This window comes from Pongo abelii, chromosome 6 (assembly GCF_028885655.2).
Source record: "Pongo abelii isolate AG06213 chromosome 6, NHGRI_mPonAbe1-v2.0_pri, whole genome shotgun sequence".
In the NCBI taxonomy this organism is placed as follows: domain Eukaryota; kingdom Metazoa; phylum Chordata; class Mammalia; order Primates; family Hominidae; genus Pongo; species Pongo abelii.
The window spans coordinates 55657264-55669686 of record NC_071991.2 but is presented as its reverse complement, the minus strand read 5'-3'; the positions used below and the strand labels follow the sequence as shown (position 1 = coordinate 55669686).

The window sequence follows — 12423 nt, the reverse complement described above, 5'->3', positions numbered from 1 at the left end:
ACCACACCCTCATCATCATTCATAATATTGATTTTCATTTCATGCACTGCCATGAAGCAGAGAAGGCTGCAACAGCAGGACAGTGTTTGGAATAGGAGTATAGCTCGGGCGGTCAATACCTAAGGAAGATTCAGACTCAGTAAACAGAACTGTAGAGCTCTTGGCAACACAGACACCGTGGTTGGAATACAGGAAGACATCCAGGGACTAGTGATGACATTTTCAATGAGCCCTCCTTAAAATGTAGGACTGGAATTTACTTGAAGTTTGTGGAAAGGTTGTGGACTGGTGGCAAATCACCCTTTCTAGAAATTGGTACTGATAAAGCACAATGTTGTGGTCCCTAGAATCTGAGAAGTGGTCCTGCCTGAAGCCAGGTGGAGGAGGAGCCGTTGCTTAGATGAACCTCTAGGGTCCCTTCTGGGCTTATGATGCTAGGTTATTAAAGCCAGTGTAGTGAGAGAGGCATTCGTCTTTCTCCTACCATTCCTTTCCTGGGCACTTGATATGTCCACAGACACCCTAAAGGGCTCCATTTTCCCAGGTCTTCCTGCCCATTGACCCACCCTTTCCTCCTTGCCTTTATCTGACAACCTCTCATTGCCTTCTCGTTACTTGATTCCTTCTTGGATCCAGGATCCTAATTGTAGAGAGAAAGAAGAACAGTGAGAGGGCTTAGAAAATAGAATCCCAACCTTTATTCATCAAAAAAAGAAGAAAAAAGGAAGTGGTGAGCTTATGTCACCATTTATTTATAGCCCCACCTACTTCCAGAAGTATCTTAAGTAGTACCTGCTTTCACAGTGGGCTCAGGGAGAACTAAAGTCTCCTATTTAAAAACCAGTTCAGGGAACACCAGACCTGCTAGTCATTGACAGACTATAATGGGGAAGAGAGTAATTCAAGCATTCAACCACTGCATATTTTTTAATGTAAGTATTATGGGGATGAGAGACTGTTTAAACAATATTTAAAAGCATTGATTTAGTGTATACCCAAAAGAATTGAAAACAAGCATTCAAACAAAACTTGTATGAGGATATTCTTAGTAGCATGGTTCACAATTAGCCAAAAGGTGAAAACAGTCTAAATGTCCATCAACTGATGAATGGAAATGAAGTGTGGTATATCCATACAACAGATTGTTATTCAGCAACAAAAAGGAATGAAGTACTGATACATGCCACGGCATAAATGCACCTTGAAACATGCTAAGTGAAATATCTAAAGAAAAAAGAAGCAGCCAGATATCAAAATCCATATATTGTATGATTCCCTTTATACAAAATATCCAGAATAGGCAAATTCATAGAGACAGAAAGCAGATTGGTGTTTGCCAGAGGCTGGGAGGAGAAGAGAATGAGGAGTGGTACTGATGGGTACAGGGTTTCATTTTGGGGTGATGAATTGTTCTGGAACTAGGTAGTGGTGATCGTTGCAGAACATTGTAAATGCATTAAATGCCATTGGATTTTACATTTTTAAATGGTTAAAATGGTAAATTTTATGTTAAGTGTAGTAGAAGGAAAGACACTTGTTCTTCGGGGCTTTGGGGAAAGATAGGCTCAGTTAGTTGTGCCTATATTCTACCACTTACCAGCTATGTGGCCATGGGCAAGTCACTTAAACTCTCAGCTTCCATTTCCTCATCTGTAAAACAAGGGTAATTATAGCAGTACCTACCTCGTAGGGTTTTAAATCTGAAATGAGTCAAAATATGCAAAGTGGACCGGGTGCCGTGGCTCACACTTGTAATCCTAGCACTTTGGGAGAACAAGGTGGGTGGATCACCTGAGGTCAGGAGTTTGAAACCAGCCTGGCCAACATGGTGAAACCCCATCTCTACTAAAAATACAAAAATTAGCCAGGCACAGTGGCACGTGCCTATAGTCCTGGGTACTTGGGAGTCTGAGGCAAGGGAATCATTTGAACCCGGGAGGCAGAGGTTGCAGTGAGCCGAGATCATGCCATTGCACTCCAGCCTGGATGACAGAGCGAGACTCTGTCTCAAAAAAAAAAACACCAATAAAAATTAAAAAAAAAAAAAAATATATATATGCAAAGCACTGAGTATAATACGTGGCACATAGTAAGCATGATATAAATATTAATATTTGTGTTATTAATTTAGCCCAGTATTCTCAACTGGAGACAGTGTTGCTTCCCAGGGAATATTTGGCCATGTCTGGAGACATTTTTTATTACATACTTAGAGGGAGGGGCTCTACTGGCATCTAGTGAATACAGGCGAAGAATGCCACTGAACATCCTGCAACATACAGGACAGCCTCCCACAACAAAAGATTATCTGGCCCAAAAGACCATTCGTTCCAGTGAGAATCCCTGGTTCAAACAGAGCGTGTAGGGAAATGTGCTTCATCTCATGAATGTATATATTAAAATAGGTCAGGTAGAAATTTTCATTAGAAGAAGACGGTCGGCAAACGTATTAAATGTCCACTGTGTATAGAGAACACTATATTAGACATTACGGAGCATATAAAAGAAGGCAAGGAGCTGTCCTTGAGGAGCTGAGATAAAAAAGAGCTCTGTGTGATGGGGTTATTTCAGAGAGAAGTTTTCGCCAAGAGATTACTGTAATCAGTTTTCCCTTAATAAGAGGGTGATCTGAGGTCACCCACACTGCTCACAGTAATGCTCGCTCAAAGGCTAACACTTCTAGTCCCCTGTAAAGAAGCATCCTAAGGGAATAGTGTGTGGTTCCTTCACTTGTCTGAATGTGTCTTGTGTTTGGGTAAATTCTATTGAATCAATAGCTGAAAAAGAAATCACTGTCACAAATGGAAATAAAAATTACTTGTTATACATACAAGCACAGACATGAAAAAATGTTAAATCTCATTGTATTCAACCATCCATAGACCAAAAGGAGGAGATTCTTTTGGCCACTTTCCATGTAAATAGTTATTTGATCAGATTCTAAAACATGGCATATTCATGTCATTAGTCCAGTCCATATCATAGAATTTGCCCTTACACAAATGGCTCACCATCAAAAGGTCTCTCTCGCTTTGCTAGCAGTGAAGGTTAGGAAAGGACCCTTTTTGCTTCTCTCCATCTTTTTACCTGTAGACTAAGATGGGAAGCCCTGCAAAGGTATGCCAAGCCTTCACTTAACCCCTGCCATAACAGTTGTCCTTCAGAATCGGACAGTGGGAAGAAGGGCCAAGGAGCCTGGTGAAGCCCATTAAGAGGGTAGACCCCTGGAGGGAACCTTGTCTTTGGAAGCTGAGGCAGTGGGTGGGTGGTCACAGGAGGGACTGGAGACCCCACACCATGCAGTCCTCTTTGCACACCTTCTTCCACAACCCTGGCTTCCTATATGTACACGTGCTTTCTAGCAACTTATATTTCTTCAGTGTCTACTGTGGCAAGGACTCTTATTAGACACTTTTGTAGGGGAGACAAAAGTGAACTAAGCATAGAGCATGTCACAGTGAGTTCTCAGTGTGGCAGGGATAAGAGCTGTTATAGTCACTATAATACAAGACAAAGTGACAAGTGCAATCAGAAAAATGTGGATAAAACACTATGGGATTTCAGAGGACACAGTTGGCCTTCAGTAGGGAGTCTGGGGAAGTCCTTTTGGAAAGGGTAGCATTAGAATTAGAATGTAAATGTTGGTAAAAATGTAGATATGTTGAAAGGATGCTAGAATATTCTAAAGAACAGAGCAAGCTACCAAGGTTAGCAGTTAAGTATGTCACAGAAGAGATGTTGTAGGATTTGTGGAGGGGAGTGTAGGGAAATAGGATGAGCTGGGTACATTAGGATCAGCTCATGAAAAACCAGCAATGCCAGGACACAGTTAAGCTATGGAGAAGCATGGGTGGATTAGGAAGATTGTTGTAGAGCGATGTGTAAGGTGGACTGGAGAGATAACAAGGGTCTGAGTTATGTGGGGAAAGAAAGGTAGGGGGAGGCCAGACTCAACCAATATCTGAGATAAAGCATTTGTCAGGACTGATGGCAGGATGAGGCAGCACACGGGTGTACCGAGGCAGCAGGACACAGTGTTGAGGAGCATGGGCGCTGGACACAGATGCTTTGTGTTCTAGCCCTGGTTCTGCCACTTAAACTAGGCTGCATGTCCTTGGGCAAATTGCTTTACCTCTCAGTGCCTTGATCTCTTCATCCAAAAGAATTGGGAATAAAAATCTTGCTCCTCACACCCATATGCTGCGGAGTAAATGAGTTAAGTGCCTTTGACACACTCTAATGTCCTCTGACACAGCGTAAATTATTGTGCTCAATAGCTTAACGTAAAAATTGGGTGTTATTATTGAAGGTAATGAGAGGATGAAACGGGAGGATGAACTTTGGAACCAAGTTAAAATCATGGTGTTTACCAGGAATAAAGAATTACACATGGGAAGGAGTGATCTTTGGTTACTCTTCACAAGGCTGCTTGGAGGGACTGCAGCATGGGGCCCTTGTTGGAATAGAGGACAGGACTGCCCATCTACCTAAAGGCCCAGTTATCTAGATCTTGTTTTCTAGTTCCTAAAGCATTAATTTTACTGTCTGGCATTAGCTGCATTAATCTTCACCACTGAGTCAGGAGTACTCCCAAGACATCAGGATTTCCCTACTTCTTTTCATGGGGAGACCTAGGATCAAAGAATTAGGGTCATGGGAGACCATCAAACAGATGATGCTTTTGAGAGCAAGGAGGCCATTTTTATAGGCTTGGGCACTAACAGAATGAACATTGAAGATGTTTTATTTAAAAGAAAAGCAACTATGATGTTTTGATTTTAGGTAAGGAATATTGTCTTGTCTGTGTGGGTTTGAGCAGAGTTTGTTCATGCAGGAAGGACAGGAGAGCCGGGGGAGTGTCCTGAGGCAAGACATCCTGCCTCTTATTCTGCAACTTTGCAGAACTCAGAGTGGAAAAGCTTTGCTCTCCTCTGAAACCCCATTTGGTGCTCAGACTGTTCCAATGTAATGCATGCATAAGAATAAAAATTAAGCTTTCAAGTGCTAAGGCAGATTTTTAATAAAGAGACATAGGCTTTACCCCTATAAGATTAAACAGTCATCAGGGTTTAAAGGTTTAATCTGTTGGAGTTCAGCCCAGGATGGGGTTCAGAGCCCCAGATTAATTGGATGCAGCCTCAGACTTTGAACATCAGAGCTGGCTGGGGGGTGTGTGCGCTGGTGTGTTTGAGTGTGAAATGTGCTAATAAGTAGGAGAGGCCTCTCCTTTGCAATGTGCTGCGGCAGGAGAAAGCAAGCTGCCGGCCCCTGCCTTCCTGAATCCTCAGTGGCTGACTGGATACCGCTTCTGGGGGTTGCCGTGCACATGAATGTTTGCTATTGTTCCAGGCACACGTCGGCCTTAAGAAATAGCACAAAACAGGCCCATCCTTATTCAGAAGCCGGGCCCCCTCCATTACTCAAACTGGGCCTTTCAGGTCACATGCCGGAGGCTGCTGCAGACAGGACCCAGCTGCCTCAAATCTGCCGCCTAACATTAGCTGTGATTCGAAAATCCTGACAGCACAAGGCTTCCTGGGCTCTGCAGAGCAAACTAGAAAGATCTGGGATCCAGGCACTATGTTCTCTGAAGAACTGTGGCTGGAAAATGAGAAAAAGTGTGCTGTGGTTCGGAAGTCTAAGCAGGGCAGGAAACGCCAAGAACTGCTGGCTGTAGCCTTGGGGGTGAAGGTGGGTGTCAAAGGCGGCTTTCTTTGGCCCCCTCTCAAACTCTTTGCGTGTTCACAGATCTCCTCCCTGGTTCGAAGGGCAGCCCTCACACACAACGACAACCACTTCAACTATGAGAAGACACACAACTTTAAGGTAAGCAAGCCTCTGCATTCCTTCTTCTGTTACAAAAGGGCAGGTGGGAAGGTACAGCGTATAGTTTCCATCTGGTTTCTGACTGTAAAGTCAAGAGACAATGAATTCCTTTGCTTTCCACATTTAGCTATAAGCTTAACACCCGTGCTTTCTATCAATTCAAACTGGAGACCTCAGAAAGCAGTCTGCTCAGTGCTTATGCGTGGAAACACCTTATCTGGATGTTGACTTAGTTTTGGAGAATTGGGCCCATTGCCACTTCACGTTCCCATGTCCAGTGAAATAAACACAGAGCATGCCCAATCTCTCTCAGTCAGAGATGTTCTGCTGAGAGCTGAGCAGTACTTTTCCACTCAGTAAAGAATATTGCTGTCTCCGAGCAAGGGAAAACAGTTGCCTGTTTCTCGTTTTGTGTTTTGTCTTTTGTTTTCAGTGATGCTAACTCCTTTCCTTTATGCGTAGACAGCTGTGAAATCAAATAATGACAGGAGATGCCATCCAGAAGCTTTTGTTTGTGCTCCGGGTACGGCTAGCAGGGGGGCACCCTTGGTCACAGCCTTTATCCTGCTCACCAGAACAAACAAAAAGATCTGGAAACCTGGTGAGGGGTTAAGTGGAATTTCCCATGTGAATTTATAAACTGGAAAGACCGCTATCTTCGTTTCAGACTGGTACTTGTAGAAGGGGCCTGCCATCAGAAAATTATGGCCTGTTTCCTTTGCCCAAGTGTTCCAAGAAGGGCTGGAAAGGGATGCTGATGCCAAATTGTCTAGCTTGAATGGCAGTTGAGGGGAGGAGAGACAGGTCAGAGTTAGAGGCTTCACCCCAAAAAGTGAGCTGGCAGTTTGAAAGTTGGGGAGAGGGGAGATGGAGGATCCAGGAAGACAACAATAGGCAGGAGAAGCAAAATGTGAATTGTCTTCTTTTAAAAAAATTCTTGTTTCCTTTAGGGTCAGTAACCCAAGTGACTCTTGGAATTAGATAACCCTTTTGTCAGAGGTGACGAGGGATCCTTTCTAAGGACAAATATTCCGATCCTTTCTAAGGACAAATATTCATCTATTAAATATACATTGGTGTTAGTTTGGTCTGTTTCCCTGCATCTGTTTTTAGAAAGCCAGCAGCTCAGGAATTTGCATGCTATAATTGAACTGAGGAATGGAATTATACAGCCCTATATACTTAGCATTAGGGTGAAGAATTGCATTGTATAGGTCCTCTTCTATGCCAAAGCTTTTCATATTTCTCCCATCACTGAATATTGACAGGTCTAATTTGGAGCATTAAATGCCTCCCGTTTTTTTTTTTTTTTTACTCTGTTTTCCATTTTTATCCTCATTAGTTTTTTTTGGCCTTAAGAAAGTGTTTTTCTGATTTTTAGCAGAAATCCTTTATTTTTTTGCATCCTGTGGATACACTACTAGTGATGAGAGGATGGATCTTCATGGACTTGTAAATTCTTTTTCTTGCTCTTGAAAATTCCAATTCATTTGGCTTTAAGCAATTGGAATTATGCTGTACTATAATATGTTTGCATGGAGTAGCTTTTCCATGTATATTCTGTGTCTGAGCTTGTGTTAAAAACACACAAATATACATAGTTGATATTTTCAAAACTAATTTCAGTCCTTTTAATGTTAGATCCCTGAATGGAAAATTAATCTTAAGACATTTTAGAACTAAAAGATAGTTAAATCTTATTTTTTAAGTAGTACTGTTGCTAACACAATATATTACTTATCACTGGAAAACGCCAGCAGCTCTTTTAATATTTGCTTAAAAACTCAAAAGCTATTCACTGTTATAGCTCTTGAAAGAAGAAAAGGCACAAAATAGAGAAGTTGTTCAAGAGGAGTACACAAGCCAGACAGGAGCATTTCTCTTCCGTGTTTTAAACAGACATCTTTGAAACTTAGCAGACCCCAAGTAGCTGTGACAGTTGATTGTGGCATTCAATGGTACTGTTGGTGCCACTGTCCTTAAGAATGAGTGGCAGGGGCCGGATGAGGCATCCCCTTTGTCCTTCCTTGCCCTTTCCACCCTCAATCTCCCCACTCCTCACCCGCAACTAACTCTAGGTGGAAACTTTACATGGTTTTTGGAAGAACATTCAAAAAGCAGGCTCAGGCTATAAATACAGTGGCCGGTTTTTAGGGACAAGCCACTGAACTGAACTAAAGGAAGAAAATTCTTATCCTAGGTCCCTGCCATCTGCTTGGAATTTGTGTTTCAGACCTTAATTTTACATTGGCTTTTTATTTACATTAACTTCTAATGGGCTTTATTCGCAAGCCTTCTTGATTTGTAATTTGGGTTAATATTTGAGGCTACTATGTGCATAGCATATAGTAAGCAGTCAATAAAAAGAACAAATAATCACATTTTCATGCTCATCAGCTAATAGGCTTTGCTAGGTGCTGTCTGCACTTTTTTCTAGAGGCCCTCCTACCTGACATTCAAATCTGCCAGTAGAGTTTGTCTTCTTACCCCATAACAAGATTGTTTGCCCCAGTCAGAACTATTACCCCAGGTAAAAAGCCCTTTCCTTTGCTTTGCCCAGGAACTTTGTCAAGAGGAATGAATAGAAACGCCCAAATTCCCTAAGTTGGGACCTTGTGCTCTATTCTCTCAGAAAGCTCACAGTCACTGCCTTTGCTTCTCAAAGCTTGTCTAAGCAAAGTAAAATTCAGCTCTGAGAACAAAAGCTTTGGGAACCAAAGGACAGTTGCACCTCATCGCATGTAATAATTGTATACTTTTCAACACTGTGTGCTGATGCAATCTTTGCTCATTTAAAGCCTGGATTTCCTAGGGTTACTTGTACCTACTAGGCACTGAGAGGTATTTGTTGGAGGAATGGTGAAATTAACAGACTCCTCTCTAAAATGAAAACTGTTTGTCAAGAGAAAAACCATTCGGTTATTTAGCTCATTTTATAACTGCATCTCTGTTTATCTAGTTGATTTAAGGAGGCACTCTTGTAACTGGAACAGCTCTCTTTTGAATGGTCCACCCTAATAATACCTTATGGCTGAGCTCTGAAAATCTTCAGGCCAGCCAACCCCAGAGGCCCGGCAGTCGGCTTGCTCGGCTTCCTCCCCACACTTAGCGCAGTGCTGAGGTAGCTTTAGCCCGCGTAGTACTCCTGGCCACACCATGTTCTTCCAAAGAGCTCAGCTCTCTCTGCTTCAGTTCCCTCATCTATAAAATGGGAGTGTTGTGAGGTTTAAAGAACACATGCGAGTCACTTATCATGGTCTCTGGCACCCAGTAAGTATTCATTTGATGTTAGCATCTATTATTATCTTTTTTTGCCTCTCACTTGTATTTTTGTATCTAGCTTCTTCAATTTTTTATTTTCTACCCTCTCTTCTTCATAACTTTCTTTCTTTTGTCTTTCTACCACCTCTTTCTTCTTCTCTCATTAATTATATGTAAGAGAAAATGAAATAAAGCCTGATGGTGGTTATTTCCTTGAATGTATTCCATCCTGTAACCAATACTGGTTTATATCCCTCGTTTGTTTAAAAAGTAAATGGATGACTTAGATGATTTAGATTTAGATTTCACACATTTTTCTCACAGCTTTTAAAAAGTACTTTCTACTAAAGCTGTCATAACAAATGACCACAAACTTGGTGGCTTAAAACAACACAAATTTATTTGCTCATGGTTTTGAAGGCTGGGAAGTCTGAAATCAAGGTATGGGCAGGGTTGGGTCCTTCTGGAGGCTCTGAAAGAGAAACTGCCCTGCAGCTCTCTCCTAGCTTCTGGTGGTTGCTGGCAGTCCTTGGGGTTCTTTGTCTTGTAGACACACCACTCCAATCTCTGCCTCCATTTTCATATAGCCTTCTCTGTGTGTCTCTGTATATCAGTCATCTTCTTATAAGGTTGCCAGCCATGGGATTTAGGGCCCATACTAATCCAGTATGATGTCATCTTAATTATATCTTCAAAGACCCTATTTCCAAATAAGGTCATATGCACAGTGACCCAGGGTTATGAGTGAAGCACACCTTTCGGGGGATACAATGCAACCCGTTATAGGAACTGTAATTGACATTTTCAGGAACCCTCAATAGGAAGGATCTCTAGCCTAACCCTAAAGGATGCATTGTCAGTAATGTTGAAGTTTACAGTTTCATTGAAGATTTTTATGTCCATGAAAAAAGGTCTTTAGATGTAATCTAATTGCTCCTAAGTGTCAACCCCTTGGTCCAAGCACAACTGCTAATTTCCATGGCTATTGATTTTAACATCTTTAAAGAAAAGTTTTCATGGATTTTTCTTATCAATGCTTCATTGCTCTGATAGAAAGTGGTGAAACTTATTCTTTGTCTCTTATCTTTACCAAGCATTTCTTCATTAAAAGAGGCACCAAAAAACTTTAAAATAGCTGGTGAGCTTCCATTTTTAGTAGTAAGTCGAAAGTGTCTATTTTCTGTAGCTGGTTCATAGTCAGAGTATATGTTATACTTTATAATCAAATTTATGATGTAGCTATTAGTTCACACTAATATGTGTGATTGATTATGCAGGACTGGGCAGGTAATGTGTGAGACCTAGTATAAAATGAAAATGTGAGGTTCTTATTTAAAAAAATTATTGAGACTTACAAAACTGTGACAGCAGCGCATCAAACCATGCTAAGGACAGGGCTCTGTGCAATCACACAGGTCACATGTGCCCTGAAGCTGACCCCGTGGTGATGTATAAAAAAACAGGACTAAAAGACAAGCTTCTGTGAGCATTCAAAGAGGAGGGGACTCCCTGGTGCTGGGGATCCTGTGTAAGAGGCAGTGTAGTTGTTCTCTCAGCCTTAACCAAGAATCCTCGTGGGTAGGTGGAAAGATGGCTGAAGCCCAAGTAGATAAATAGATCAAGGATGGTTATACAGGGGAAAGAAAGAGCACCCGGGCTATGCAAACAACAGGAGTGAAAACTTGGAGTCAGAAATGTGCCAGGAGCGAATAAGGTACAGGCGAGAGACCTCGGGGACAGAAAGGAGTCCATCACATTTAAATCATCAGCTGGGGTGGGCCAGAGGGTGGAAAGATGATGATTCCTGGGCCCTGGAGCCATCAGAATCTCCTGAGTAGACCCTTCCCCCACTCAGCCTGCTGTTCCTGTTCCCAGCCTCTCCAGTCTGCATGGGGATCTGCATCACTCTTTCCTACCAAATTCTCTCCCACCCCCATGCACTTCCAGGACACCCTTCCTTCTTCCCCATATGGAATATGGATGGAGAGCAGAGGCCCAGAAAGTTCTAACTCCCCTCACTGTGTGTTCCCCACTCCCTTTCCACCTCCCTTCCACCTCCTGCCCAGCCTGTACCAGCTTCCCTTTTCTCCCTAGCGCTGATTACCAGCTGACATCGTACATATTTATGTGTTTGTTTGCCTGCCTTCCCCTTACCAGAGGGAAACTCCTGATGGGAGGGGGGGGTGGGTAGAGAGGGTTCGTGGAGTGGGGATTTTTGTCTGTTTTATTGACTGCAGAAACCCCAGTGTCTAGAACAGGTCCTGGCCCGCAAGCTGTTCATTCACGTTGGCAAAAAGCAGGGGACCGTATCTCCCTACGGTTGAGCTTTAGGAGCCCTCTCCTCACTCCCTGCCCTGCAGTTTGCCCCCTTGTGTGGCTTGTTTGTTGTATGCGCTTGTGTTCATTGTACTAGAGTCCTTCCAGGGAGTGGGCCCTTGCCAGGGTCATCAGATGGTGCAGGAGAGATGGAGGCCCTACCAGGATGTGTCGGGCCAGCTCTCAATCCCCATTTGCCAGGGATGGTGACTGTGCAGTGCTACCCCGTGTCTGATCCGTGGGAGCAGGCGGGTAAGAGGGAGGAGGGATCTGTCCCAGTTCACTACAGCTGTCCTGTGTGGTGCCTTTCAAAAGCGTCCCATCAGGACATAGGCGAAATTGTTGTCCTACTTACTCTTATATGTCCCCCACTCTGCTGACAGACTGAGCATACACCAGGAGCACCCCGTTCCCATGGCATACCCCATCGAGTGTGCTCTTGTAGCATGCTCCTTCTCAACATGCAACCCCCACCCCATGCTATCCTGGAGGCCAGGACTAGAAGTTCAAGAAGCTGAGAATATGTCCCCATGCTCCCACTAAAACACCTGTCCAGGACATGGCAGCACCACCAGCTCCCAGTTTGGATTTGTGGCTCCTTGATGATTTCTAGGCCTTTCATTCATTTTTGCATTCTTCTCAGTCTAGTGGTCATTTGCTTTGGAAGAAGACTTTTTGCTTCCCGCATGCAAGCCCCTCTCTCTTCCTCTTCCCCCTTGACCTCATAAAAGTGTGTCAGCCCTTCGTGTCATTCCCAGCATTTTGTCTGCCTTGCCTTCTTGTCAAGCTCCCAGGTGTCCATCACCCTTTTCTGTCCATCTGATGCTACTTCTGTGCCTGGAGAACAGGGATGGCTGCATATTGCACCTGCAAATTGACACAGGCAGAAATTGGCTTCAGAATGGTTGGGGGCTTTTTTTTTTTAAGTTAATAATCAGAAAAGGCTGTTTTGCCAGAAACACGTCTGGAAAGAAAATTCAAAAGAAAGGCAAAACTCATCACCTTAAATATAAAATGAGG

General features: G+C 43.1%; 1 protein-coding gene and 1 long non-coding RNA gene across 4 annotated transcripts in view; one reads left to right on the top strand and one right to left on the bottom strand.

The window, feature by feature from the left end:
• Positions 1–12423, top strand: part of CHN2 (chimerin 2) — a 317079-nt gene that overhangs the window by 278160 nt on the left and 26496 nt on the right. Inside the window, exon 7 of the mRNA XM_002818096.4 lies at positions 5749–5826. Within this exon, the coding sequence (XP_002818142.1) occupies positions 5749–5826 (78 nt within the window). The remainder of the gene's footprint in view (positions 1–5748; positions 5827–12423) is intronic.
• Positions 9466–12423, bottom strand: part of LOC112134289 (uncharacterized) — a 101998-nt gene continuing 99040 nt past the window's right edge. For all 3 annotated transcript variants that reach the window (XR_010140854.1, XR_010140852.1, XR_010140853.1), the window contains exon 4: positions 9466–12270. This is a non-coding gene — a long non-coding RNA (uncharacterized LOC112134289). The remainder of the gene's footprint in view (positions 12271–12423) is intronic.